The sequence below is a fragment of the Oryza brachyantha genome, chromosome 11 (assembly GCF_000231095.2).
Source record: "Oryza brachyantha chromosome 11, ObraRS2, whole genome shotgun sequence".
Classification (NCBI taxonomy): Eukaryota; Viridiplantae; Streptophyta; class Magnoliopsida; order Poales; family Poaceae; genus Oryza; species Oryza brachyantha.
Window position 1 is genome coordinate 6,192,570 of NC_023173.2, and position 24,361 is coordinate 6,216,930.

At 43.7% G+C, this 24,361-nt stretch overlaps 3 protein-coding genes across 6 annotated transcripts; 1 reads left to right on the forward strand and 2 right to left on the reverse strand.

Annotated features, from left to right (window-relative positions):
* Positions 1–3,094: 3,094 nt before the first annotated feature.
* On the forward strand, positions 3,095–4,871 carry LOC121055750. The gene is made up of 3 exons (XM_040528806.1): positions 3,095–3,697; positions 3,880–4,434; positions 4,656–4,871. The coding sequence occupies exons 1-3, from the start codon at positions 3,095–3,097 to the stop codon at positions 4,869–4,871; spliced, it is 1,374 nt and encodes a 457-aa protein (XP_040384740.1).
* Positions 4,872–9,200: 4,329 nt separating this feature from the next.
* On the reverse strand, positions 9,201–11,496 carry LOC102717942. 2 transcript variants are annotated; one of them, XM_040529038.1, is made up of 4 exons: positions 10,996–11,496; positions 10,655–10,803; positions 10,171–10,554; positions 9,201–10,065 (listed from the first exon to the last, which is right to left on the reverse strand). In XM_040529038.1, the coding sequence occupies exons 2-4, from the start codon at positions 10,788–10,790 to the stop codon at positions 9,482–9,484; spliced, it is 1,104 nt and encodes a 367-aa protein (XP_040384972.1). In that variant the 5' UTR covers positions 10,791–10,803; positions 10,996–11,496; the 3' UTR covers positions 9,201–9,481. The 2 variants fall into 2 exon arrangements, with proteins under 2 accessions (XP_040384972.1, XP_040384973.1); XM_040529039.1 differs by lacking the exon at positions 10,996–11,496 and having other exon boundaries at positions 10,655–10,805.
* A 1,762-nt stretch (positions 11,497–13,258) lies between these two features.
* LOC102718221 (tRNA (guanine(37)-N1)-methyltransferase 1) lies at positions 13,259–23,561 on the reverse strand. 3 transcript variants are annotated; one of them, XM_015842593.2, is made up of 10 exons: positions 22,503–23,553; positions 21,934–22,032; positions 21,243–21,302; positions 20,760–20,879; positions 20,522–20,688; positions 17,107–17,180; positions 16,119–16,261; positions 15,700–15,811; positions 13,652–13,764; positions 13,259–13,557 (listed from the first exon to the last, which is right to left on the reverse strand). In XM_015842593.2, exons 1-10 carry the CDS (start codon positions 23,274–23,276, stop codon positions 13,411–13,413), a joined length of 1,809 nt encoding a protein of 602 aa, XP_015698079.2. In that variant the 5' UTR covers positions 23,277–23,553; the 3' UTR covers positions 13,259–13,410. The 3 variants fall into 3 exon arrangements, 2 of the variants coding, with proteins under 2 accessions (XP_015698079.2, XP_040384590.1); XR_005812701.1 differs by having other exon boundaries at positions 13,466–13,557; positions 13,652–13,775; positions 22,503–23,561; XM_040528656.1 differs by lacking the exon at positions 21,243–21,302 and having other exon boundaries at positions 22,503–23,552.
* Positions 23,562–24,361: the final 800 nt, after the last annotated feature.

Sequence of the window (24,361 nt, forward strand, 5' to 3'; positions counted from 1 at the left end):
AAACTATTTGACGTACCAAGGCAAGGGTGGGCGTGATGGAGTATGGATGGGAGTTGTGGTGTAACAATGGCCTATGCTACTTCCGGATTCACCAAGGCACAAGAGGGGACTGCCCGACTTGGTGTAAAGGAGGGGGTGAAACCTGAAGTGCGGTGCGATTAAATAGGGAGGGTTGTGTGACGGGTCCTATCACGGTCTCCTTTCCGGTATGCCATGGTGGCATGTAGGCACACGTTCAAGTGCAGTGGAGTCATGTCTTGTGGGTAGAGTAGTACACCTCTGATCAGAGAATAATCTATTCGAATAGTCGTGCCCACGGTTATGTGCGGACTCCCAGATTTATTGTGATTAGTTGAACCATTAATAACTTAGGTAAACTAGTTTTCACTTAGGCCTACTGCGACGTGGTGTAACGTTGAGTAGGGTTTGGCATGTTGCAACGTGGGGTAACGTTGAACAGCGAGTTGATACTTTATTCAATTGCTTTATTTAACTGTTTTATTTATTCAAATCCTGTTGTTCTACTTAAAGCTCTATTTTACCTAAATTGCTGCTTTTGTGCAACTAACCCTAGCCTATCCTTGTATTCACCCGTATACATTTATTACTCCCTTTCAGTGCTGCTTGTTGAGTACGTGGATGTACTCAGCCTTGCGTTTTCCCTTCAGAAGTTGAGTATTGTTTAGACGGAGGCGACTCTGTCGTTTAAGGCTTGTCTGCGGTCGAGGTGCTGCCTATGGATGGAGCCACACTATGTTGGAGCTAGAAACCCTTTTACGTTTTTTTTTCCGTTGCATGTCGCTAGACTTTAATTACCCTTTTATTATTGTTTTTAAAAACGATCGATGATGAAATCAACATTGTATTTTGGTGTACCCTGGCTGGTCTTGGACGGGGATTTTAATACACAATAATGTTCGGAAGTTCGTATAAGGAATTTCTGGGCATGACAAGTTGGTATCAGAGCCACCCTTGACCGTAGGATAAGCCAAATGGAAAACCCTAAGAGCCTTCTGCTTTTCATATCTATGCATTTGTTTCTAAAATGGTTTAAAAGCGTGTGGGTGATCTACAAAGGTGTGAGTGGTTTAAAGGTAAGTTTTGGCTGGAAAAGCGTGAGTAAAAGTATTTACGGCTAAAACCTTGTTTACTTGTTTCTTTTACTGTTTATTTCATTTAAAGTTATGTTTGCATCTATTGATTCTCAATTCCTTGGTATCTGTTAGATGGCCAACTTACCCACAACTCACCGTGGTCACGGAATGAACGGATTTGTGACGGAGCTAACCAGGGTCTCCTTCACTGCGGGCTACCCGTATGAACCAGAATACACCACCATCCACCCACTCAGCGGCGAGTTCCCTCATCGAGTTTGGCTGGAGCTGCATGGGATACAGGGCTACCTCCCCAACCTGGAGGTGGAAGGAGTCAGGGGATCGCATGAACACGCATGTCAAGAAGCAGCCTACAGCATGATGACGACGCTCAGGGCCAGACATGACCTGACGTTTCATCACTCTATGTACCTGTACCATCCTGGTCGTGGACCCAATTCCATGGTCAGTATGTTCCGATCCGCGAGGAGCGAGCAAGACCCTACCTTCGGTAAGATGTGTGCGGTGCCGCAGGGACTCGACCAGATGCACCACGATCTTCACGAGGCGACCAAGGCCATGAAAGACCGCAAGCTGATGAAGATCATCCGCCTGCAGAATGAGGTGGATCGCTTGAAGAAGGAGAACGCCAGGCTTCAAGGACGCCCGGAGCTCGGTGGCGCAAAGATCCGCACCACGGCAAGGAAGCGAACCCGCGTGCCGCCACGAGTTCAAGCAGCTCTCGGTGGCCCGTCGCAGCCATGACCTCTGATGCAGCTGGTGCCAACTTCACCGACCCTAGTACTCGAGTACAGCGTCTCTCCCAGTGGCGTAGTTGGAGACCCAAGCAAGACGAGGACCGACACAAGCAGCAACGGATCTGCCGTCGGCGAGAATGAACCCGGCCTCCCCAACAACTCCAGGAGCCGCTCTGAGGATGAAGAAGAACATGCTCTCGCCGCCGGCCGTCGCACTCCTTCAGAGCACTAGACGCTACCTTTACTCCACGTTCTTCTTAGTCGTTGCGTGTTAGTTTCTTGGTGTGTTAGGTTGCTTCGCTTGTGGGCTAGTGGTGCACCATAGCAGTAGCGGGGTTATGGTTGTACCGCCAGGAGTTTTGTGGTTTTTTTAAGTGTGTTTTTAAGTAAGACAATTACAACTCATTCAATAATTAATTAAAGCCCCTTTTCGCTTAGCTGTTTCTTTTTCTCCTTTCTCTTTCTGTTTCCCCGCTCGTGCAGATGGTGAACACTTTCAACGATCACCGTGACAACGACAACACTGACAACAATGGGCCTTCCCCACCTCCTCCACCAAAGAACCCGTCCCTGGCTCACGTCATTGCGAGTCAGACACAGATGTTCACACTGATGATGCAACAGATGCAACAGTAGCAACAACAACATCAGTAGATGATCCAGCAGCTGTTAAACCAGAACCAGAATCAAAACAACCAGCAACATGGGCCACCCCCGGTGCAATCCAAGTCGCCCGAGTTTCTCCGCGTTCGACCCCCAACCTTCTCAACCACCACCAAACCCATGGAGGCAAACAACTGGCTCCACGCAATCAAGAGGAAGCTCAACCTGCTCTAGTGCACGGATCAGGAAAAAGTTGCTTTCGCCGCCCACCAACTGATGGGTCCCGCCTCTGCTTGCTGGGACAACTTCTTAGTGTCCTTCACTCCTACCACGGAAGTCACCTAGGCGGAGTTCTGCCGCAACTTTCACAAGGCCCACATCCCGGATGGGATTGTGACTCAGAAGAAGAGAGAGTTCCGTGCCCTGCAGCAAGGAACTAAGTCAGTGACTGAGTATCTCCATGAGTTCATTTGCCTAGCACGATATGCTCCCGAGGACGTCCGTACTGATGCCGAAAGACAAGAGAAGTTCCTCGGAGGTTTGGATGATGAGCTGAAGAAACAGCTGCTTTCCGGCGACTACGCTGACTTCAAAAAGCTGGTTGACAAGGCCATCCGTCAGGAGGACCAGCACCTCCAGATGGATAAGAAGAGAAAGGCCTCCCAGTTCCGCCACAACCAGCCGCACCCGCAGAAACCCCGGTTCCACACCGGCCCACACCCTCCAAGTCAGCAACACGGACAGTCAACCTTCATTGTCCACCAGCATCGTCCTTACAACCCCAACAACTACAACAACAACAGTGGCCAGTCCCAGCGTGCCCCGACCCAACGTCTCCTCCTAGCACCAACTCCACGTCAGCAAAATGCTCCTCCTCCGTCGACTCAGCCTCCGCCAGCAAGGAAAGAGCCAGGTGCCAAGCTTGGGGTGTGCTACAACTGTGGCGACCTAGGCCACTCTGCTGACAAATGCCCGAAGCTGAAGCACAGCGGGCAGAAGTTCATTCAGGCACGAGTCAACCATGCTTCCGTTGAAGAAGCTCAGGCCGCACCAGAAGTAATATTGGGTACGTTTTCTGTCAACTCAGTACCTGCTACAGTACTTTTTGATTCTGGTGCTACGCATTCGTTTATTTCAAGCAAATTTGTGGGAATGCATGGGTTAAGGAAAGAAAAACTAAGGAACCCAATGTGGGTTAGCACCCCTGGGCATAGTGTAACTTCAGTCAGCTATAGCCCAGAGGTACCCGTAGAAATTCAAGGAGCACAATTTCTAGCCAATCTCATCCATCTCGAATCTAAAGACCTAGATGTTATCTTGGGGATGGACTGGCTTACCAAGCACCAAGGAGTAATAGATTGTGCTAACTACACCATCACCTTGACTAGTGAGGGTTGAAACGCGTAACTTATCAATCCCCGGAGCCTATGAGAGTGGGGATCAATTTGAATCAAGCAAAAGCGGATGAACAACCACCGAGGGTGGATAAAGATGTCCCAAAATTGGAAGATATACCCGTGGTTTGTGAGAATGCAGAAGTTTTTCCAGATGATCTCACCACCATGCTGCCTGAAAGAGAAATCGAGTCCCGTATCGATCTGGTACCCGGAACGACACCGATATACAAGAGACCCTATCGGATGGTAGCCAATGAGATGGCAGAAGTGAAGAAGCAAGTTGATGAACAATTGAAAAATGGTTACATCCAACCAAGTACTTCACCTTGGGGTGCCCCGGTGATATTTGTTGAGAAGAAGGACAAGACCAAGAGGATGTGTGTGGATTACCGTGCCCTGAATGACGTGACCATCAAGAACAAGTATCCTCTGCCGAGAATAGATGATTTGTTTGATCAGCTGAAGGGTGCCAAGGTTTTCTCCAAGATTGATCTGAGATCGGGTTATCACCAATTGAGAATCCGGGAAGAAGATATCCCCAAGACCACATTTACCACTCGCTACGGCTTGTATGAATGTACGGTAATGTCTTTTGGGCTTACTAATGCCCGACATTCTTTATGAATCTCATGAATAAGGTGTTCATGAAGTATCTGGATAAGTTTGTGGTGGTCTTCATTGATGATATCCTCATCTACTCTAAATTCGAAGGAGAACACTAGCAACATCTGCGGATAGTACTGGAAACCCTGAGGAAACACTAGCTTTATGCCAAGTTCAGCAAATGCAGTTTCTGACTACAGGAAATGAAATTTCTGGGACATGTGATTAATGCCCAAGGTGTCACAGTCGACCCAAGCAATGTGGAGTCTGTTACGAAGTGGACCCCGTTGAAAACAGTTACTCAAATCAGAAGCTTCCTAGGACTTGTGGGTTATTACTGTCGGTTTATTGAGAACTTCTCAAAGATCGCTAAACCAATGACGCAGTTACTCAAGAAAGAAGAAAAGTTCAAATAGTCAGTCGAGTGCGCCAAAAGTTTTGAAGAGCTGAAGCAGAAACTGGTGTCCGCCCCAGTGTTGATCCTGCCAGACCAGACGAAAGATTTTCAAGTTTACTATGACGCATCCCGATCTGGGTTAGGTTGTGTGCTAATGCAAGAAGGAAAAGTAGTGGCTTACGCCACCCGGCAGCTGAGGCCGCACGAGAATAACTACCCAACGCATGACTTGGAGCTGGCAGCAGTAGTGCACGCTCTAAAAATTTGGCGACACTACCTCATCGGAAACCAATGTGAAGTGTATACGGATCATAAGAGTTTGAAGTACATCTTTACGCAACCAGACCTAAATCTCCGCCAGCGAAGATGGTTGGAACTGATAAAGGATTATAGGAATACATTACCATCCGGGCAAGGCCAACATTGTTGCAGATGCCCTTAGCCGAAAGAGTTACTGCAGTACCTCTTGGGCAGCAGGAGTTAGCGAACCGTTACAACACGAGTTCGAACGGTTGAATTTGAATCTTGTTGAAGAAGGCTTTGTGGTAGCCCTAGAGGCGTAGCCTACGCTCGTGGATCAACTTCGCCAAGCCCAGGCAGATGATCCGGACATAGCAGAACTCAAGAAAAACATGTGAGTTGGTAAAGCTCAGGACTTTTCGGAGGATGAGCATGGGACAATTTGGTTAGGCGCAAGGTTGTGTGTGCTAGACAACAAGGAGTTGAAAGAGTTGATACTCCGAGAAGCCCATGGGACCCAGTACTCCATTCACCCCGGAAGCACGAAGATGTATCAAGACCTGAAAAAAAAATTTTGGCAGGTTAGTATGAAAAGGGAAATTTGCGGAATACGTTGCCTTGTGTGACGTCTGTCAGCGAGTCAAAGCTGAACATCAGAGACCAGCAGGACTGTTGCAGCCGCTCTAGATTCCCGAGTGGAAGTGGGAAGAAATCGTATGGATTTCATCACTGGTTTGCCAAGGACCTCTACTGGACACGACTCAATCTGGGTGATCGTCGACCGATTGACCAAGGTGGCACATTTTATTCCGGTCCATACCACCTATTCAGGAAAGAGACTTGCTGAAATCTACCTGGCAAGAATCATGTGTCTTCACGGAGTCCCCAATAAGATCGTCTCCGATCGCGGAAGCCAGTTTACATTTAAGTTTTGGCAAAAACTACAAGAGGAACTGGGAATAGGACTGAATTTTAGTACAGCCTACCATCCGTAGACAGATGGGCAGACGAAACGAGTGAATCAAATCCTAGAAGATATGCTCTGTGCTTGTGCCCTTGACTTTGGTGGAGCTTGGGACAAGAACCTATCGTACGCCGTGTTCTCCTATAACAATAGTTATCAAGCCAGCTTACAGATGGCACCGTTTGAGGCGTTGTATGGCTGGAAGTGTCGTACCCCTCTTTTCTGGGATCAGACCAGAGAACGACAAGTTTTCGGCACCGAAGTGGTAAGTCAGGCAGAAGAAAAAGTCAGAATCATTCATGAAAAACTGAAAACCGCTCAAGCTAGGCAGAAAAGTTATCCTGATAATCGTCGATGGGATCTTGCTTTTGAAGCCGAAGACTACGTGTACCTTCGGGTCACACCCTTGCGAGGAGTCCATCGGTTCCAAACCAAAGGAAAGTTGGCACCACGATTCGTGGGACCATATCGGATAGTGGAATACAGGGGAGAAGTCACTTATCAGCTAGAGCTCCCTACTAACATGTCAGGAATCCATGACATGTTCCATGTGTCGCAGCTCAAGAAGTGTCTGCGTGTGCCAGAAGAACAAACCAACTCTGAGCACATAGACCTGCAGAAAGATCTGACCTATGTGGAGAGACCAGCACGGATTCTGGAAACTAGTGAAAGGGAAACTCGAAATCGTGTGATCAGATTTTGCAGAGTTCAGTGGAGTAACCACTCGGAACAAGAAGCCACCTGGGAAAGAGAAGACAAACTCAAAGCCGCATATCCGCACCTCTTCGCCAGCACCTATGAATCTCGGGGTCGAGATTCCATTTAAAGGGTAGGTTTGTCACACCACAAGTTTCTATTCCAAGCCAAAATTCAATAAAAAAATTTGTTAATTAATAATTGGCATAATTAAAGCTCTGAAAAAATACCTCTCTAAAGAATTAATTTAATTTAACAAATTAAAGTCTACGAAATCGTTAAGGGCCCCTTTGATTCGCAGGATAGGAAAAACACAAGAATAGAAAAAACATAGGAATTGAGATAGTGTGATTCTTCAGCCCCACGGGAAACAAAAACACAGGAAAGGATGAAAAGTGCCTTTGATAGTGCTATAGGAAAAACACGGGATTTCTCTTCCAGTTTGAATTTGAACAGATAGCCGTTGGCCTTCAAAGCAAGTACTAGCCATTGCATGTCCTTATACATATTGCTGTAGCTGCAACTGGACATCAACAAAACTAGCTCACCTTCGCCAGCACCTATGAATCTCGGGGTCGAGATTCCATTTAAAGGGTAGGTTTGTCACACCACAAGTTTCTATTCCAAGCCAAAATTCAATAAAAAAATTTGTTAATTAATAATTGGCATAATTAAAGCTCTGAAAAAATACCTCTCTAAAGAATTAATTTAATTTAACAAATTAAAGTCTACGAAATCGTTAAGGGCCCCTTTGATTCGCAGGATAGGAAAAACACAAGAATAGAAAAAACATAGGAATTGAGATAGTGTGATTCTTCAGCCCCACGGGAAACAAAAACACAGGAAAGGATGAAAAGTGCCTTTGATAGTGCTATAGGAAAAACACGGGATTTCTCTTCCAGTTTGAATTTGAACAGATAGCCGTTGGCCTTCAAAGCAAGTACTAGCCATTGCATGTCCTTATACATATTGCTGTAGCTGCAACTGGACATCAACAAAACTAGCTCACCTTCGATTGTATCGGCCAAGCATGACAAGAGCTCAAACGTGCCAATTCATTTGGTAAGTCATAAATGATTTTTTTCTGTTTAATATCTATGTAAGGATTACCAACTTAGTTCCTTGCTTCTGCTCTCCTATAGATATTGGTAGAACAAACCATCAGATTTATTAATTGTTGTTGATTTCCACTGTGATTGTCATGGATCCAAGTTATCGACGACGGTCACAAAATGAAGATGAGTTCATGCTTTTTGTTCTCCCTACCATCAAAGGAGATTCATCACAACCATCATCTAGTAGGAAACCGATGCACACATCAAAACTTTCAGGGGCTTGTCGTGTTAATGAAATCTTAACAGGTCATCAGAGCCTAAGCAAAAGGAATTTTTGCATGGAAGTTAATGTTTTTCAAGCTTTAGTCGATAAGTTGCGTGAGAAACGACTACTTGCTGATGGAAGAGATGTCTCAGTAGAATAACAAGTTGCTATATTCTTGTATGCACTAGCCAAAAATGCAAGTAATGAGACCTTGCAAGATCAGTTTCAACACAGCGGGCAAACAATAAGCAAGTATTTTGGGGTTGTGCTTGATGCAGTTGCACAACTTACATATGTATATATACGACCACCTTTCCCACACCCCCATCATATCTTGAGAAGACCAAAATTTCACCCCTTTTTTGAGGTATGAACATATTCATGTTTTGATTCCTTTACATTGAGTTAAACTAATCATTGTACATAAAAAGACTTAATCAAGGTTAAATTTATATTTGTATAGAATTGTGTTGGCTCAATTGACGGGACACATGTACCAAAGATACTTCCACTAGACCAGCAAGAACCATACCGGAATGGAAAGCAAACAATTTCTTAGAATGTTATGGTAGCTTGTGACTTTGATCTAAAATTTGTACATGTACATGCCGGCTGGGAGGGATCAGCTTCAGACGCAAGTGTTCTTCAAGATGCACTTAACCATGGTTTTAAAGTACCTCCTGGTAATTTTTTCCTTGTAGATGCTGGTTATGCAAATACAATACAGTTTCTAGCACCATATCGTGGGACAAGATATCATTTAAAGGAACAGGGTAGAGCTAATTAGAAGCCACAAAATTATAAGGAGTTATTCAATCTTTGGCATGCACAACTCAGAAACTATATAGAGAGAGCAATTGGTGTATTAAAAATGAGATTTCCTATACTAAAGACCGGCTCACACCACCCAGCTCGTAAACAAGTTGACATTTCGGTTGCTTGTGTTCTACACAACTTCATACGCCTGCATAATGGAGATATGGTGTGGCCAAGTAATTGTCGTTTGCAGATTGATCCAGATCATATTGTTGATGTGCCAAATGGAGATGAGAACTATAATGGTGATGTACAAGAATTTAACAACTCTAGAGAAGCTGGAAATAGAAAACGAGATGACATGGCACAACGGATGTGGAACCATTACGTAGCACGAAGGAAATAATATATTGCATTTGACCATCATGGCATTCAAGGTCAATTACTAGTCTTGTACTCCAAGTTTGTGACATTCTACTTAATCAAGTAACTACTTGCAGGTACTCCCTCTAAGCAAAAGTATATCCTACTACTATCCGCTTCACAAAAGTACCCCCTTTGTTTCACAAAAGTACTATCCTTCTATTTGCATGCCATCTGTTTCACAAAAGTACTAACCTACTACTTGCATGCCATCTATTTCACAAAAGTATTCACTCTAATGCTGCGATTTCCTTTCTAATCCAAGCCAGGCGTAATACATCACTTGAAAATGATAAGAAAACTTCCCTATTATCCTTACCTTTGAAGATATCAGCTGCCACCAATATGTCTCCTATTTGTAGACCATGTAAACCTTCAAGCACTGTGATACACTTGTTGATGCTGTAAGGATTCTCCAATTTCTTCTCCTCAATTGCAGCAAATCGATCTATTTCTTCTTTTTTAAGTTTTAGGTATCTCTCATGAAATCCATCACTGGGACTAACAGATTTGATCTTTTGTTTCTTCCCAGGTCGAGATTCAGGAATCTCTGAAGCTATTTGTGCCAAGCTAGGTGGGACTTTTGTCAGATGGACATGGGTAGGTGAATACTGCGAAAAGTCCAAATTGGTTGTCTCAACCTCTTCACCAAAAGGAAATTGCAAACTTGATTCACCTAGAGCATTTGAATTAGGGGATGGTGACTGATATGTATCAACCACACTTGTTTCCTGTATTGAATGAGTTGGTGCATTCTTTGTCTTCCTTGCATAATGGTCCATACCATGGCGAGTCCTCCCTTCAGCATAACGACCTGCACAATTATGTTCTCCTCACGATCAGCATAACTTGCCTAAAACATTTCAACAAAACAGACAAACCACCGATAAAAAAATTTACATATATATATATAGCTCACCATCATAAAGTGGAGCTAAATCATCAAAATATGGGAAGGACTTATCTCGCCAATGAATTGCATCTTTGTTCTTGCGATCAGCAAAAGTGTCCCAAACACTTTGTGGTGCACTCACCATCATTCTGTCACTATCCCATCCAAAACCACTTTGATCCAACAAATCTTTAACACTGCGATAATCCTTCTTCAAATCCTGCTCCTTTTGCTTGACTTGGTTGGTCGTAAATGATGTACTAAACTTTGTATTCAGGCGGCAAACAATATTTGTCCATGCTTCCTTATTCCAAGCATTTTGTGTTCGAAAACCTGGCACGTCATGATCTGTTAGGAGTTCAATAAGGAACAGCTTCATCTGGTGACTCCATTTGGCTCTCTTTGTCGTCCCTAAATTTGATAAACATTTTTCAATTTCAGTTTCAGCAGCAATATGAAACAAAAAAGGTTTGATGCAAACAACAATTGAAATTGAATTTGCAAATATTACCTATTTCTTGATGCTCTGCAGTCCCATGCTCACTGTCAACATCAACATAAATCTGTGGTAGAGGTTGCTGGCCTCGTCGATCGGACAAATTGCGTTGATTTGCCATAGTCATCTGAGAAGAGCCTTTCGATGGCATTGTTTTCCTAACCCTAAAAAAAGAAAGAAAGAAAAAATAAATACACAATCCTTATCAGAGAGGGATTTACACCTACAATGCCAATGAAACAAACTAGTTTCAAGTAGCAAGCTTAAAAATTCACTAATCCATAGATCCCAAGTATAGATGCACTAATAAGTCAATAATAAGTCAAGTATGAAAGCTCAAAAGTGCAGACAAATACCAAATCGATGGCCCTGGCTGCTGCCCTCGACGGTGGACCTGCCGCACGCCTCCGCCTAGCTGAGCCCAACCTGTGCACTAGATGGATGTTGTGCTTGGTTGCTGCGTGCTGCTAGTTCTTGCGACTGCGTCCCCAGCGTAAGCCGCATACGCGACTGAGTCGGCGAGCCTCGCCTCCGCCTTGCACCCCCGGCGGCCAGCTCAAGCTACTGTCTATCTCTATTATGTGGTCCTCAGTGTTCTCGTTCTCATCTTTCTTTATCTTTTTTTAGAAGAAGCAAGAAGGGCCACACGGTTTACCGCCAAACACACAAAAGCGGCGCCAACGACAGCGTGCACACGCGTGGGCGTGCCTTCTTTCCCGCCAAGAAAGTTTCCAAAGAGGTCTTACCTCTTTCTTTTTTTCCTGTGAAAATGAACTAGAGGAATACAATCCTAAGGAATATTTCCTTTCCTTTCCTATGAATCAAAGACATACATAGGAAATAATCCATAGGATTATGAATCCTACAAAAATCCTATACCAATCCTTTGAATCAAAGGAGCCCTAACTGGAGGTAAAGTTGAAATTCAAATTATAAAATTTGCCCCAAAAATTTAAATTAAAAATTTGCAAGTTAAGGCTCCCTCTCTTTTTGCCTTTTTCTCCTTTTTCTTTTTTTTGGATTTGGGCCGCAACCCAAATCTCCCTCCCTCCTTTTTCTCTCTTCCCCCTCCTTCCTTCCAGGCTAGCCCGAGCCACCGCGGCGGCGGCCCACCTCCCCTTCCCCTCTCCCGCACGAGCGCACCCGTGCCTCGCCACTACACTACCAGCCTAGCCGTCCGCCCGCGCCACGAGTCCGCACCGCCTCCATCGTCGCTCGCGCCCACCGACAAGCGGGGCCCACCTGTCAGCCACCTTTCCCCCCGTCTTCCCCGAGTCTGGCTCGGCGCCACCGCCGCGAATGCCGCCGTCCGTCGCGATTGGCGCCGCCACTTTCCAAATCCGCACCACCTTCCATCCTAGGACACACTCCGGCGACCTCACCCCCTATTTAAACCCACCTTCCGCTCGCCGCCACCAGTTTTTCCCACGCCACCCGAACGTCGCCGCTCGAACCCTCGCCGTTGATCTCCCTCATCGCCGCCCGTCTTCCCCGCCGAACCCGGTCACCACGTATTACGTCGCCTCGTCGACGTCGCCGCCGCCTCTTCGACGCCGGTGAGCGCTTCTCTCCCTCTCCCCGCTCCCTTTTTTCTCTCTGGCCCACCGTCACCGAGTCGCACGCCGTCGCCGGCCGCGTGCACCGCTCATCGTCTCCACCACCCTCCGCCGTCACCGTCGCCGCCGCCTTTGCGACGCCGTCGCCCGGCCGCCCTCGCCGGTGCCCCGAGCGCGCTCGCGCTCGTCACGCACCGTCGCCGTCACGTCGGTCCGCCGCCACTCTCCCTCTCGGCTGCGCCGCCATCGCCGTGTCACTGTCGTCATGGCATCGCCGCCGTCCGCTAGTGCCACCGCCGCCATCGCCCCTCGGTCGCCGCCGCCACCGCGCTGCCCAAGCCACATGCCGCCAGTCGCGCTTTCCCTCTCCCGCTCTGTTTCCCTCTCACTGGCCGGCCGGGCCCACTAGCCAGCCACCCCACCGCCCTTCTCCCTCTCACCCTCTGCCGGGCCCACTAGCCAGCCACCCCACTGCCCCTGTGCCCCTCACTCTCAGCCAAACCCACTGGTCAGCCACCCCACCGCCTCCTCCCTCTCTCTTCCCACGAGTCCCCACCCATCAGCCTCCCTCGGCCACCCTCCCTAACCGACAAGTGGGGTCCACCTGTCGACGCCGATTCCCTCTCTAGCTGACGTCATAAGCCTCAATAATTGCGCAATAAATCAATTTAGGACTTTTCTGTTTAGTTAAAAACCTAGAAAACTTCTAAAATTCATAACTAATTCATCAGTCTCCATTTTAGTCCATTCAAATTTTAGTAAATCAAGAAAAATGCTAAAAATCCATTAAAAATAGTTTCTTTTATTGTTTCAATAGAATTTATGTCTATTTATTTATTTTTGTACTTTGTCACTCAGATTCGGACCCCGCCGAAGCTATACCCATCCTCCTAAAAACCATCCACCTCAAGAAATTACCAAAAACCACTAAAAGCTTCTATCTCTAAGCACAGAAGAGGACAGAATCTCAACCAACAAAGGAATAGAGACGACATGCGAGCTCATGAGCGGTACGCTGAGCCAAGGAGGGAACCACAAAAGGTAGATTTCGACCAAGCTTAACTGGACCCATTAGAGAGGTGCCTACAAGGCAACACTCAATGAAACGATAGTATAGCTAGTAGAAAGAGTGACAGGGACAATAGGCATGCCACCATAAGCATAAATTATATTTAGAAAACGGATGGAGTACACAGATTGTTATAGCCCATCGTCTCAACATGCAATGTAATTTGGCTTTGCAGACGCAACAGATTCTGGAAGGGTAAAAGATGCACAGAGCATCCATTTCCCAGGAGCAACAAGCCTCACTCTATGCATTTCAACGTCGGTCACGTTCTCACCCAGTGTCAAATTTATCCTCTGCAATTTAAGGGTGTGTCAATCCATAAACAGAAGTAAACAATGGTTCTATCTTAAAAAGAAAAAAAAAACTTTGATAAGGCTGGTTTCTTACCTCATGGAAGTCATATTCAGGATCCTCTGCTTTGGAGAATCCGTACACGTGGATCCTTGGTATTACGCAAGGCAGTCCTGACTCAATGTGCCGTGAGATTCCTCTAAACACATCTGGGAAAACACTGAAATGATGAACAATTGATTCTACTCTACTACAGAAGGCCTCAAAATTCCCATCCCAAAAACATCGACTGCATATTGGCTATTAGAATGGACAGGTAATACTAGGGTCAAGGGACAATATTCAATATTTCCAATTAAAATAAAGAGGGAGAAAATTCATAAGCCTGTAAATGGTCCAAATGCCCTTATCATTTAGCTCCCACCCTAATTAATTATCCTTCCTAATTAATCACAGCTACAAAAGTAAAGTATCAAGAAAAATAATTATCCTTCCTAATTAATCAGCCATGCATGCATAGCTAGGGGTGATAATGGACCAAGGCCCTTACGTCCTTTCACAACCCTAATTAACCCGTAAAAATTTTTAGCTCAAAAAACTATAAAAATTCAGCCCACCCAATTCTTGACATAACCCTTACATTTTGTAGGCAAATAACTTGGGTAACCCTTAAATGCTTAGCCTAGCAAAAATCAAGGGAGTTCCACCAAAATAAAAAACATTATGAGTATCCATATTTCAAATATCTAACTGAAAAACAGAGAAAATTATATTATTAGAACCAGATATAGGTGTAAAAGTTTCTAAATTGACTGTGTATTGTAAAGCCTCAAACTTGTTCTGTGTATATATTTCACAGTTTTTGAACTAAACTTATTTATAAACTGAAGCTTTAACTTTTAAAATTATAATTTGGACACTCAAATTTCAATTCAACGTTGGAACAGGTCTTTTCTATTAAATAATAGGAGTATTAGGAATCTTAATATTCAGTTAAAGAAATATTAATACACTCCTTGCAATAATTGCCTTTAATTAAATTTGTATGACAATAATTGATGTCTTACCCCTATGAGGTAAGATCAATATTAGACCTTGGATCATGGAATAATGGACGGTCCATAATAAATTGGTGTACCATACTTTGCAAGGTGAGGTAGTCCAGAATGCATTACTCATAGGAAGATTTATATTGTAGATTGTCTTAGGATAAATTAATGCACCTTCTCATCTAGTGTTTTGCATTGGCTAGCTTTTTCTAACTACAATACCCATTATATTTTAGTCTACAGGACGCCTATTTCAAGAAATTTGATGCCAAATGAGAATTTCAATTTCACTGGATTTTTTTTTCTGAATGGTATATGCCCTTTGAGGGGTTGACAAATCCAAAAAATATGGTCACATCTTGATCTGTGGATGTAACTTTTTTATCATTTGTTTTTAAGCTTGCAGGGAATGGTTATTTTACCAACATAGATTTCACATGCACGCTTACTAAGCACCAATAATGTTTCTTTTTGTATTATAACACATTTGATTCGTATTCAAATGACATTCCACAAATCTGCAATGTGTAATGCCATATCAATGTTACAAACTGCAAGATACAAATTACTACATTTCAGCTGGCCACAATCCAAAAGGAATTGTGTGTTCCTTTATATTATACATCCCTAAAATTCAATCATTTCAACAGAAATCTACTGGTTGCTTCAGAAGGGATTGGTGAGAAACATTAAGGATGTGTTTTCTTTGGAGACAAGGCATGAAAGGTTAAAGTCATGTTTGTTAGATGGAATGGTTCAACTATTTGTTTGGCATGAGGAATGGGATTGTCTATCTCACTCTTTAAGGGTTGATCCACATGTGAGTGAGATAGAAAAGTGGGTTGAATTGGTCAGCTAGTTTTTAAGGGACAAGACCAACCCGGATCCTAGGGGAATATTCCCTTTAAGGGATGATCCCATTCCACCTGTCCCAAAACTAAACACCCTCAAAAGTGGGCTAGACCTGTTCCATCCCACCCCGTCCCATGACCAAACACATGCTAAGGCAATAAAGCCAAAGTGAATTTTGTTCACTATTATAGTCAGAAAACTCGAGATAACAGTTAAGTTACAAAGCAAGTAATGAAAACCCACCTAAATATTCTGCAGCATCATTGGGCAAATTCATTACTACTTGTGTGACTGCATGCATATGTTGGCTTGAGTATATTGAACTGATAAACCTTCTAGCATCCATGTTAAAAACCTGGTTCAACAAAACAATTACCAAATATCACCAAAATCTGTGAAGATGGAGGATAAATCCACACTAAATCATTGTTTCAGTTGAAACAAGTCTTCAACAAACGAAAAAAGCATAAAAACGGTGTATGTTCTAATTTCCAGTGGTGCAAAAAGGATTTGCAACCAAAGGCTTTTCTGAGACAGCAGTAAGCTTTGGTCTAACAATGAACTTTATGTGATTTATAATAAAATTTGAAAGCCATCGTAGGAAATTTATTAATCAATAGCAATACATGTGCTATCACACTTATCTCATTAATTGGAACTACCTCAATTTTCCTTTCGAGCTTGTTAAGAACAATGTTTCTCTCAAGGTACTCCACTGCACTTGGGTTTAGGTCATTTGCATAGACATATTTGACCTTTCTTGCAGCTGAAATGGCTACTGGACCAACACCAGAGAACACATCACCTGCGTTCAGGACGTGACAATAATGGATCTTTCACTCACTAGGGAAAACGTTATAGAATTAAAAGTTTAGTAGCTTAAGAAAAGATGAAATTAAAAATGCAACAGTTATTGAAACTACTAAATTCCAATTAAGGATTTTTGGATTTTCACGGGCACACTTTTCAAGCTCCTAAATGGTGTATTTCATGCAAAAAATTTCTATGTATAAGTTCATCATCTGATCAATCTAAAATAATATTTTCAATTTACAGTACTTAATTCAGTCATTTATACCCTCAAATAGCTATCACGAAAATCAGATAATCCTTCCATCTCAGCTATCTCATACACCCCATAATCCTTGACCCAAATGCTCAACCATATGATATTACATGAGTTATAAAATACGTTTATTCAGTACATATATACAAATACTGATTTATCCCCATAGATAATGATTACATTATTTTCTTCTACATGGCCAATTTGATTGTCCACAGAAGCCAAGCATGATGAAGAACGTGCATGGACACAGATTATCATAGTTAAAATATGTTTACAATGAGGACAGCAAAAGCTTTTCATGTCAATGGGCAGAGAACTACAGGAATAAAATGGCATGTCAATCTTTTGCTGTGATGTTTACACAAGCTCCCAGAACAGTACAATACCAATTCAGAGCAGGAGTACTGGCACACGACTATATATTTATATTTTCAGCAAATATATAGTGAAAATATGCTCTAAATTGAAAAGATCAATATCTTGAAATGAGACAGACAGTTAGAAAACAATGTAGACTGTCAGTCCTGGTTCCACAAGCAACAAAATCCTCTATTATGAAAATAGGAAGGGCAATAACTTACAAACAACATCAGAATTTTTGAAAACATGGTCAACAAGCCTCTGTCTTTCTGTTGATAATCTAGAATTCCAATAACTGCATATGACAGTTGTTAGCCGTCCATTATTGAGAAACGAAAACAACAGGATCATAAACTGTTTAAACAAGAAACATGCCAAAGAGTTGTATAATGGTGCATTATATTTTGGGACAGAGGGGAGTAGCATATAGCAATATATTATTGAAATCAGACTGAACTAGAACAAAGTAATAGTAATTGTATTTAATGATTAAATTCAATACTCCCTCCATCCCAAAATATAATGTGTATAAAAATTTTACATGGTCTTCAATGTAAAAGTTTGACCATTAATTTCTCATATTATATTGTGGGTTTTTCCTAAAATTGTGGCTGCATTATATTTTGGGACGGAGGGGAGTAGCATAGAGCATTGTATTTTCAGTGCCTTGGTTTGACCGCTGAAACAACACAGAACAAATGCTTGGTAAGGAATAGTGGTGGCCAAAACTATTATCTGAAACAAACTTACACATGCAGAATCGACAAATGAGATCACTTAGTATTGCTGTTACACATAGTTTCCATGTACAATTCAGAATCAATTGACAAAACTCAAACACTAACAAACTATGATTCCAATCCCCAAAGTAATTGAGTTTTTATCAATATATGTGTAGTTTTCGCTTGGACCAAGGTTTTAAAACCCAATACAGAAATATAGGTCCCTTTTGCCAGACTGTTAATCGGCTGGTTATTACTGGTTACCAGACTTACCGGACTTCTTTTTCAAATGAAATATTTGAATCCAAATAATGTACCGGTTACTAGACAGTAACCAGACAATAAATATAGTAATAAGAAATCAATAAAATTCTAAATTTAAATTTAAAGTATTCAGGCTCACCTGGTCCAGTACCGGATACCATCAGTTTTTCAAACCTGAACTTGGACATTATCATGTTCTTGGCTAACACATGATCTTATTTCTGAATTCTATTCAGCGTTCAAGAATGTGCTAGTCAGTAGCCGCCAGGTAGTGGTCAATTAGTTGGACTAGGCTGCCACCCATCAGGTGGTACCTCTAGAGGTACTAAAACCACCAGGTACCAAATTAAATCCAACTGTTCAACCAACAGGAACATGATGCGCAATGAAGTGAAGCAAGTCTCCTCTCTGTCACGTGTGTGCCGCCGAGCCTAGAGGATGTCAAATCAACGGACCATGAGCTTAGATCCATGACCGACGAACTCTAGGGAGTTGCGTCAGGGAGCCGAAGCCAAAGCTAATGGGCAGCTTGGACTAGCTGACAAGCTTGCTGAGGGACGTTGTGGGAGGCGGATGTGGCTAGGGAGCTAGGTTCCTGATAGCAATCTTGGGGAAGGGCATTCACTGAAGGACAGAGGCGTCTAAGACCCACAAACTCAGATTCAGCTGCATGCTTGGGGGGAAGGGCAGTCATGGGAGTCAAAGATCGCTGAGGAGCTCAGATCTGGCTAGCGAGATTGGGGGAAGGGCTGTCATTAGATTCTGGAAGCCGGAGGTCGACAGCGAGCACCGATGCATTGGTCTTGAGCTATTGCTCGGGGTGGAGTTTGCCGGGCGAGGTTGGATCCAATTTCATCAGCCTCTCATCACCAAAGTCTGAAGCAGCTAGTATTACATGTGAAAAGTCAGGTTTAACCTTCCACTTCAATTCCTTGCGCTGGTACCATCTTCCAGATTAGTTGGTGTCGCCCGGTACTAGCAGTTTTGAACTATCTAGCACAATCAACGGTTAGGATTGATGGAATAAGTCTTGAGCTGATTGGTCTTGTGTTCCTTTTGCTTTTCAGCTTTCTAGGACATCTACTTTCAGTTTAGGATGCTCTAGGACAGCATCTCCTTTCACTCTTTAGACTAGCAAGCAGCTATAAATATGTATCCAACCTCCCTCAGGAGAGCATGGCATTTTGGTGAGAAGTAAACAGAAAAATGCCCTAACTCTTCTAGCACCATCCTCTCGATGAGAGTAAGGATTTTGTTGCTAACAAGGATTTGGTACCCACCTCTCCTGCGGAATGGTAAAAATCCTATAGATAGAAATAGGGCTGAAAGGAGGTGACATCTATTTCACATGAACCACCTAGCAGTGTCCACCATTTAGAACAACAATTATTTGTTCAGACACACAAGCTTGACCTATATATGTGCAATGCCTTGGGCATCTTTTGGGCTTCAAGTTCATTATTTGGCCTCAAATCATAGTAGCACCAATCTTGCTCTTTGAAGAAGTGAACAGAAATATTCTATTTGGCATCCTCATGTATCCTCACTAGTCAGTAGTCACTACTAGCTGTAGTAGAGGATACTCTAACAAGTACATTTCTTTGCAATATTTCTTCCTATAATATGGTAACAAGAATTTGAACTTAATTAAGATCATGATCACGATTCATACAAGATTGATTATCCTACAAGATTAGAGAATAATTAGTCTCATTATTAAGTTAAGAAACATGGCAGTTTATTATAATCAAGCAATATGCAGACAGAATGAACAAAAGTCAAACAGCCACAAAATTCTTAGCTTAAAAAATCATTATACCAATTAATAAGCATCCCTAGATTGAGACAAAAAGATCTTACAGCATAAGTGGCTAATCTTATGGATTACACAAGGAATTGTTTATTCCATACACCTATTCATTGCTAGCAATATTCCTATTATGAACTTTTCAGATCATTCAACTAAAAAAATTCCACATGCAAGTGTCATGATTACAGTACCTTTTACATCAAAGAAAAAACTAAATACAAATATTTAGGGCCTAGACAATATGCTCATGACAGGTGCAGAAATCTGTTTCTGTACTAGTACCCTATAATCATGTACCAGCGTAAACATATCATTTCATGACATATAGAATACAATCCACTAGGGCAACCTTTTAGTGCAATGAGTATTGCATTTACCAGATTGCTACACCAAAGCCATCTTTACAATGTGAGTGTTGAATTTTATGGAGATATGACTATTGCTTCCATTGTTTCGCTTTTATAACTGCTTATAAGCCAAAATTTGAATTTTAAAACTTAAATTAGGAGTTGATTTTATGGTTTATTCATCGTAGTTTATTTTATAGCATTTGAATCGCTGTGGACATGTATATAGAAGTTTTACCCATAAATTATTTTTCATTTACAAATAAGCTGTTTGTTTTTTCTTCCACAAAGCAAAATAATAGGGCCGTATATCCTTATTACAAATATAGAATAAGAAACGCTAGGTAGACCTTTTGATGAAGATTTGTTACTGGAAACAAGGCTCATGATAGGAATTAAGCTAACATTCAAGTGCACAACAGTAGAATTCTTTAAAGACATAGCACTACAAATATGTGTGAGAAATATGAGCCAAGAGAGGACAAGAACATACACTGTTGAAAGATCAACTTGGAACCGAAGACCATTTTCAATAACTGTAGTTACAAGGGAATCAGTACCAGCTAAGACTTCAAGCTGCATAATCCTGTAGTCATTTTGAATAGCATCAGTCTTATTGACAACAGTTTGGATCTTTGGTTTGTTTTTGTCTAGTACCACCTGCATGCACAAGAAAACATACTCAAGATTGGGAAGCCAGCGTATCATGATATCATGCAATTAGATATTACCTGAGCAATAAGCTTCTTGTAAGGTAAATGTTCATCTCTCAAGTTCAAGTGTGCAATATGCCCTACTGTCTCGAATCCTGTAGGAGTGATTATTCCTTCTGGGAGTAATTCCTCTAAAACCTAAGGTAAGATGAGGATCAAAACTGTTAAGCAGAAGAAAATTGAAAATAATGAACATGCTGCATAAGAATATTTATATTTTTTTCCATGTGAAGCAATGTTGATCAACATATCCAATAGACCCCACAAGTAACAATGTGATGACATGCTAGTACAAACAATAAAAAACTGCAGAGTTCAAATTTGTGCTGCCTAAAAGTCAATAATACCAAATTTCATATTTGTGCCATGATAATGCATTGGTACAACCAAGTTTTCAACTGCCTTTCTATGTTATCATATCTTTGAAGCAAGAACAGAGTAGACCAATCATGTATGAGAAAACTGGGATTAGACTCTTATATTGAGACAATTCAATCTAACCTGTACAGACTGAACTTTTGGTCTGTATCTGGAATTTGAAAAGGCAGTGTTAACTGGACACTACAGAAGCATCAGATACCAACACAAATGAGAAGCTTGATACCAACGAGTTCTTCAGACTTGTAAACTTTGAAGAACTTCAAACCAAGCCTGTAAGAAGTCATATTTTGTTTTCTCCTGGATAAAGCCTTTGAATCCCCGCATTTATTTACATGTGAGATGCAATAGTTTTCCTAAAATGGTTTACAATTGTCAGCTGCAACAATGTTTCACACTTTGGCAGACTTCAGCAAACTGAGCAGCATGACGTTGATCGTAGCATATATTACATTTCTGGCTTCCAGATCAACAAATAGAAGGCTGGAACACAAATGAATGGCTATTTACTGTACATAGTCAAACCAACTTTGACGTTTGATCAATCGCCAACCGAGGAATTTATTAGTTGGCTGACACTTCTGCTAAATGATTCTTTGTGTTAAAGTCCATGTGTATTCTATAACGGATACAATTGGAAATTAGAACATCTCAAGGACAACACTGGAAATACGTAACAAAAAAACCATTGGTAATAACCTAATCAACAAAATGCAATAGCACAAAAAACAGTACACTTAGACAAAAAATTATAACAAGAGAAATTGAAAGCTATGATGCTTAGACCATCAACTGTAAACAGGTGGAAAAATACTTCATTCATTGGCCAGTAATCGTAGAACAAGGTCACTTGGCATTGTACAAGCTCACAGGCTGAAGATCCATCCTTGTTAGTTTCATGATCCAACACAACCTGAAAAGGATTCCAGTGAAAGAAAAAAAATATTAAAGTAATATATACACCATTTCTTCATGTATCCCCTTGCTACACTATGTTGTAACTTCATAAGCCTTGAGGATAATTTTGAAAATAAAAAAGGCTTTCTGGGTCCAAATAAGATAATATTGCAACAAAACCGATGAAATACATAAATTAGAATTTTAAACACGCTAAACCTGTGATTTTCCTCATTTGGTCCAGAAAAGGGTAGTTGAAAAAAAAATAGTGTTGGGACTGGTTAGTACTAGTGAATATCAAGGCATAGGACTGAAAAATTTACCACCGCACACCCCAATCTCATTTGATAATAGTTCTATCCACATAACAATCGACTAGAAACTCTTCCAAATCTATGATTCTTAGTTCAATAACTGCAACTGTAACAGCCTGTTTGGCAACTTTAGGGAAGGGCTAACAAAGAACCAGATTCCAGAAATCACCACCTTGACAGCATCCGGAAGCTCATCAACCGTCCTATTGGCATAGCTCTCGTCCAGGAGCAGCAACCGGGTGGGGCCTCCTCTCCACGCGCTCCTCCCGAACCCCTCTTCCCCAACCAACCCCATCCACTCGTCGCCGTGCACCATTCCTTCTCCGACCACCTCCACCACATATACTTTGTCTTTACCATTCCTTGCCATCACCGCAGCCTCGCCGCCGCCTTCGTCCTTTTTCCCCTTACGTTTCCTCGCAGGGGGCCGCGACAGCTTGGCAAGGTTGGGGAACTGCACGAAACCGCGGGAGTTGAACTCGCGAGCCAGCTTCTCACGACGCGCCACCGTGGTCGGCGGGGAGAGGGCAGTGGGGGATCTCGGAGGGGAAGTGCGGAACAGGAGGATGTCGTGACCGCCGTCGCCGCCGGGAAGGCGGACGACGTTGTGCACGCGGGGCCAGTTGAGGAGATGGCCGCGGAGGCGGCGCTCGAGGGGCGCGCAGGCGTTGGCTGGGACGCGGAGGGCGGCGAGGTCGAAGATGCGGGCGAATGAGAGGGGGCCGTCGGTTGCGCCGAGCAGGCGGCGGCCACGGCGTAGCGAGGGGCCATGGAGACGAGGTGGGACTCGAGGCGCTTGCGAGGAGGACGTGCAGGTGCCGGTGATGGTGGTATAGGAGAAGGATAGAGGTTTGAGGCGGAGGTGAGGGACGAGGCGGCCGGAGGTGGGGCAGCCGAGGCAAGAGAGGAGCCAGTGCGAGTGGAAGTTGAGTAGCGGCGGCGGCATGGAGACCGTGGTGACTGGCGAATAGTGAGGCCCCGTCCGGCTAGCTATTAACTTATCAATTTTCTACGCACTTCTCGAGCTATAAAACGGTATTTTTTAAAAAAAGTTCTATAAAAAGTTTCTTTAAAAAATCATATTAATCTAGTATTTTCTTAGGTTGGATTGAATTCATTTGAGGATTATAGTTGGTAGAAAGATTTAAATGATATACTTCTCTTTATCTATGATTCAAAGCAAGTTCTAACTGCTAAGAAGAGGTACTGTCAGAAAGGGAATAAAAAAAAAAGAGACTAACCAGTTCTTCTTGTTCTTGTAATCAAAATCAAGAAAGGGGAAAAAGAATTGAAGCCAGACGGCCAGCAACTCCACGGCTCCGCGTCGATCTCACCGGTCGTCGCCTTTCGCCGCGCGCCCAATCGCCTCCCGCTGACCGCGGCCTACCCTCGCGCGCCGCGCGCTTGCGCCGCCCCCGAACCCCACGTAGCCCCAACCGCCGGTCGGCCGCCGCTTCCGCAGCTCCGCTTTCCGCGTCGATCCCACCGACCGCCGCGCGCCCGCTCGCCTGCCGCTGACCGCCGCCGGACTCCGAACTGTGACCACTCCGGGCTCCGGTGGCGGCGGCACCACCGCCGGCGAGCACTGCGATGGTGCGACCCCTCCCCGCAGCCGCGCCCCTTCGCCCTCCGCCCTAGGTCCTATCACCGGCCGTCGCGCCCCTCTGCCTGGGCAGCTCGGCCTCGCACCGCGCGGTCGTGCCCACGGCGTAGGCTACCCAGCCTTCCAGCCGGGCAACCGAGGTGTCGTCAGCCGGCCGCTGGCGCTGCCTTGCCGCCGCGCCGTGAACTGAAGGCGGCCGCTGCCGCTGGCCCGCTACCGCCGAAGGCCGCACCCTCCTCTCCTCCCGCGCGCCGCAGCTTGCAGCGCTGGCCACCGCGCAGCCCGCCCCGAGCCCCCGACCCGCCGTCCGCCGCCGTCACTGCAGTCCGCCGAGCCGCGCGCCGCCAGAACAAACAGAGGGCCTGTTTGGGGAGCTTCTCCCAGCTACAGCTTTTTCCAAAACTTTCTAAGAGGTTCACAGCTTCTGA

Coding starts and splice junctions, on each gene's coding strand:
- LOC121055750 (XM_040528806.1), top strand. CDS start 3,095: ATGGATAAGAAGAGAAAGGCCTCCCAGTTCCGCCACAACCAGCCGCAC. Junction 3,698..3,879: donor CAGTCAGCTATAGCCCAGAG/GTACCCGTAGAA, acceptor CAATCCCCGGAG/CCTATGAGAGTGGGGATCAA. Junction 4,435..4,655: donor ACGGCTTGTATGAATGTACG/GTAATGTCTTTT, acceptor TTCTGACTACAG/GAAATGAAATTTCTGGGACA.
- LOC102717942 (XM_040529038.1), bottom strand. CDS start 10,790: ATGCCATCGAAAGGCTCTTCTCAGATGACTATGGCAAATCAACGCAAT. Junction 10,555..10,654: donor TGCAGAGCATCAAGAAATAG/GTAATATTTGCA, acceptor TATCAAATTTAG/GGACGACAAAGAGAGCCAAA. Junction 10,066..10,170: donor TTTAGCTCCACTTTATGATG/GTGAGCTATATA, acceptor ATAATTGTGCAG/GTCGTTATGCTGAAGGGAGG.
- LOC102718221 (XM_015842593.2), bottom strand. CDS start 23,276: ATGCCGCCGCCGCTACTCAACTTCCACTCGCACTGGCTCCTCTCTTGC. Junction 22,033..22,502: donor AGCTTCCGGATGCTGTCAAG/GTGGTGATTTCT, acceptor AATCCTTTTCAG/GTTGTGTTGGATCATGAAAC. Junction 17,181..20,521: donor CAAGTTGATCTTTCAACAGT/GTATGTTCTTGT, acceptor TGTCATATGCAG/TTATTGGAATTCTAGATTAT.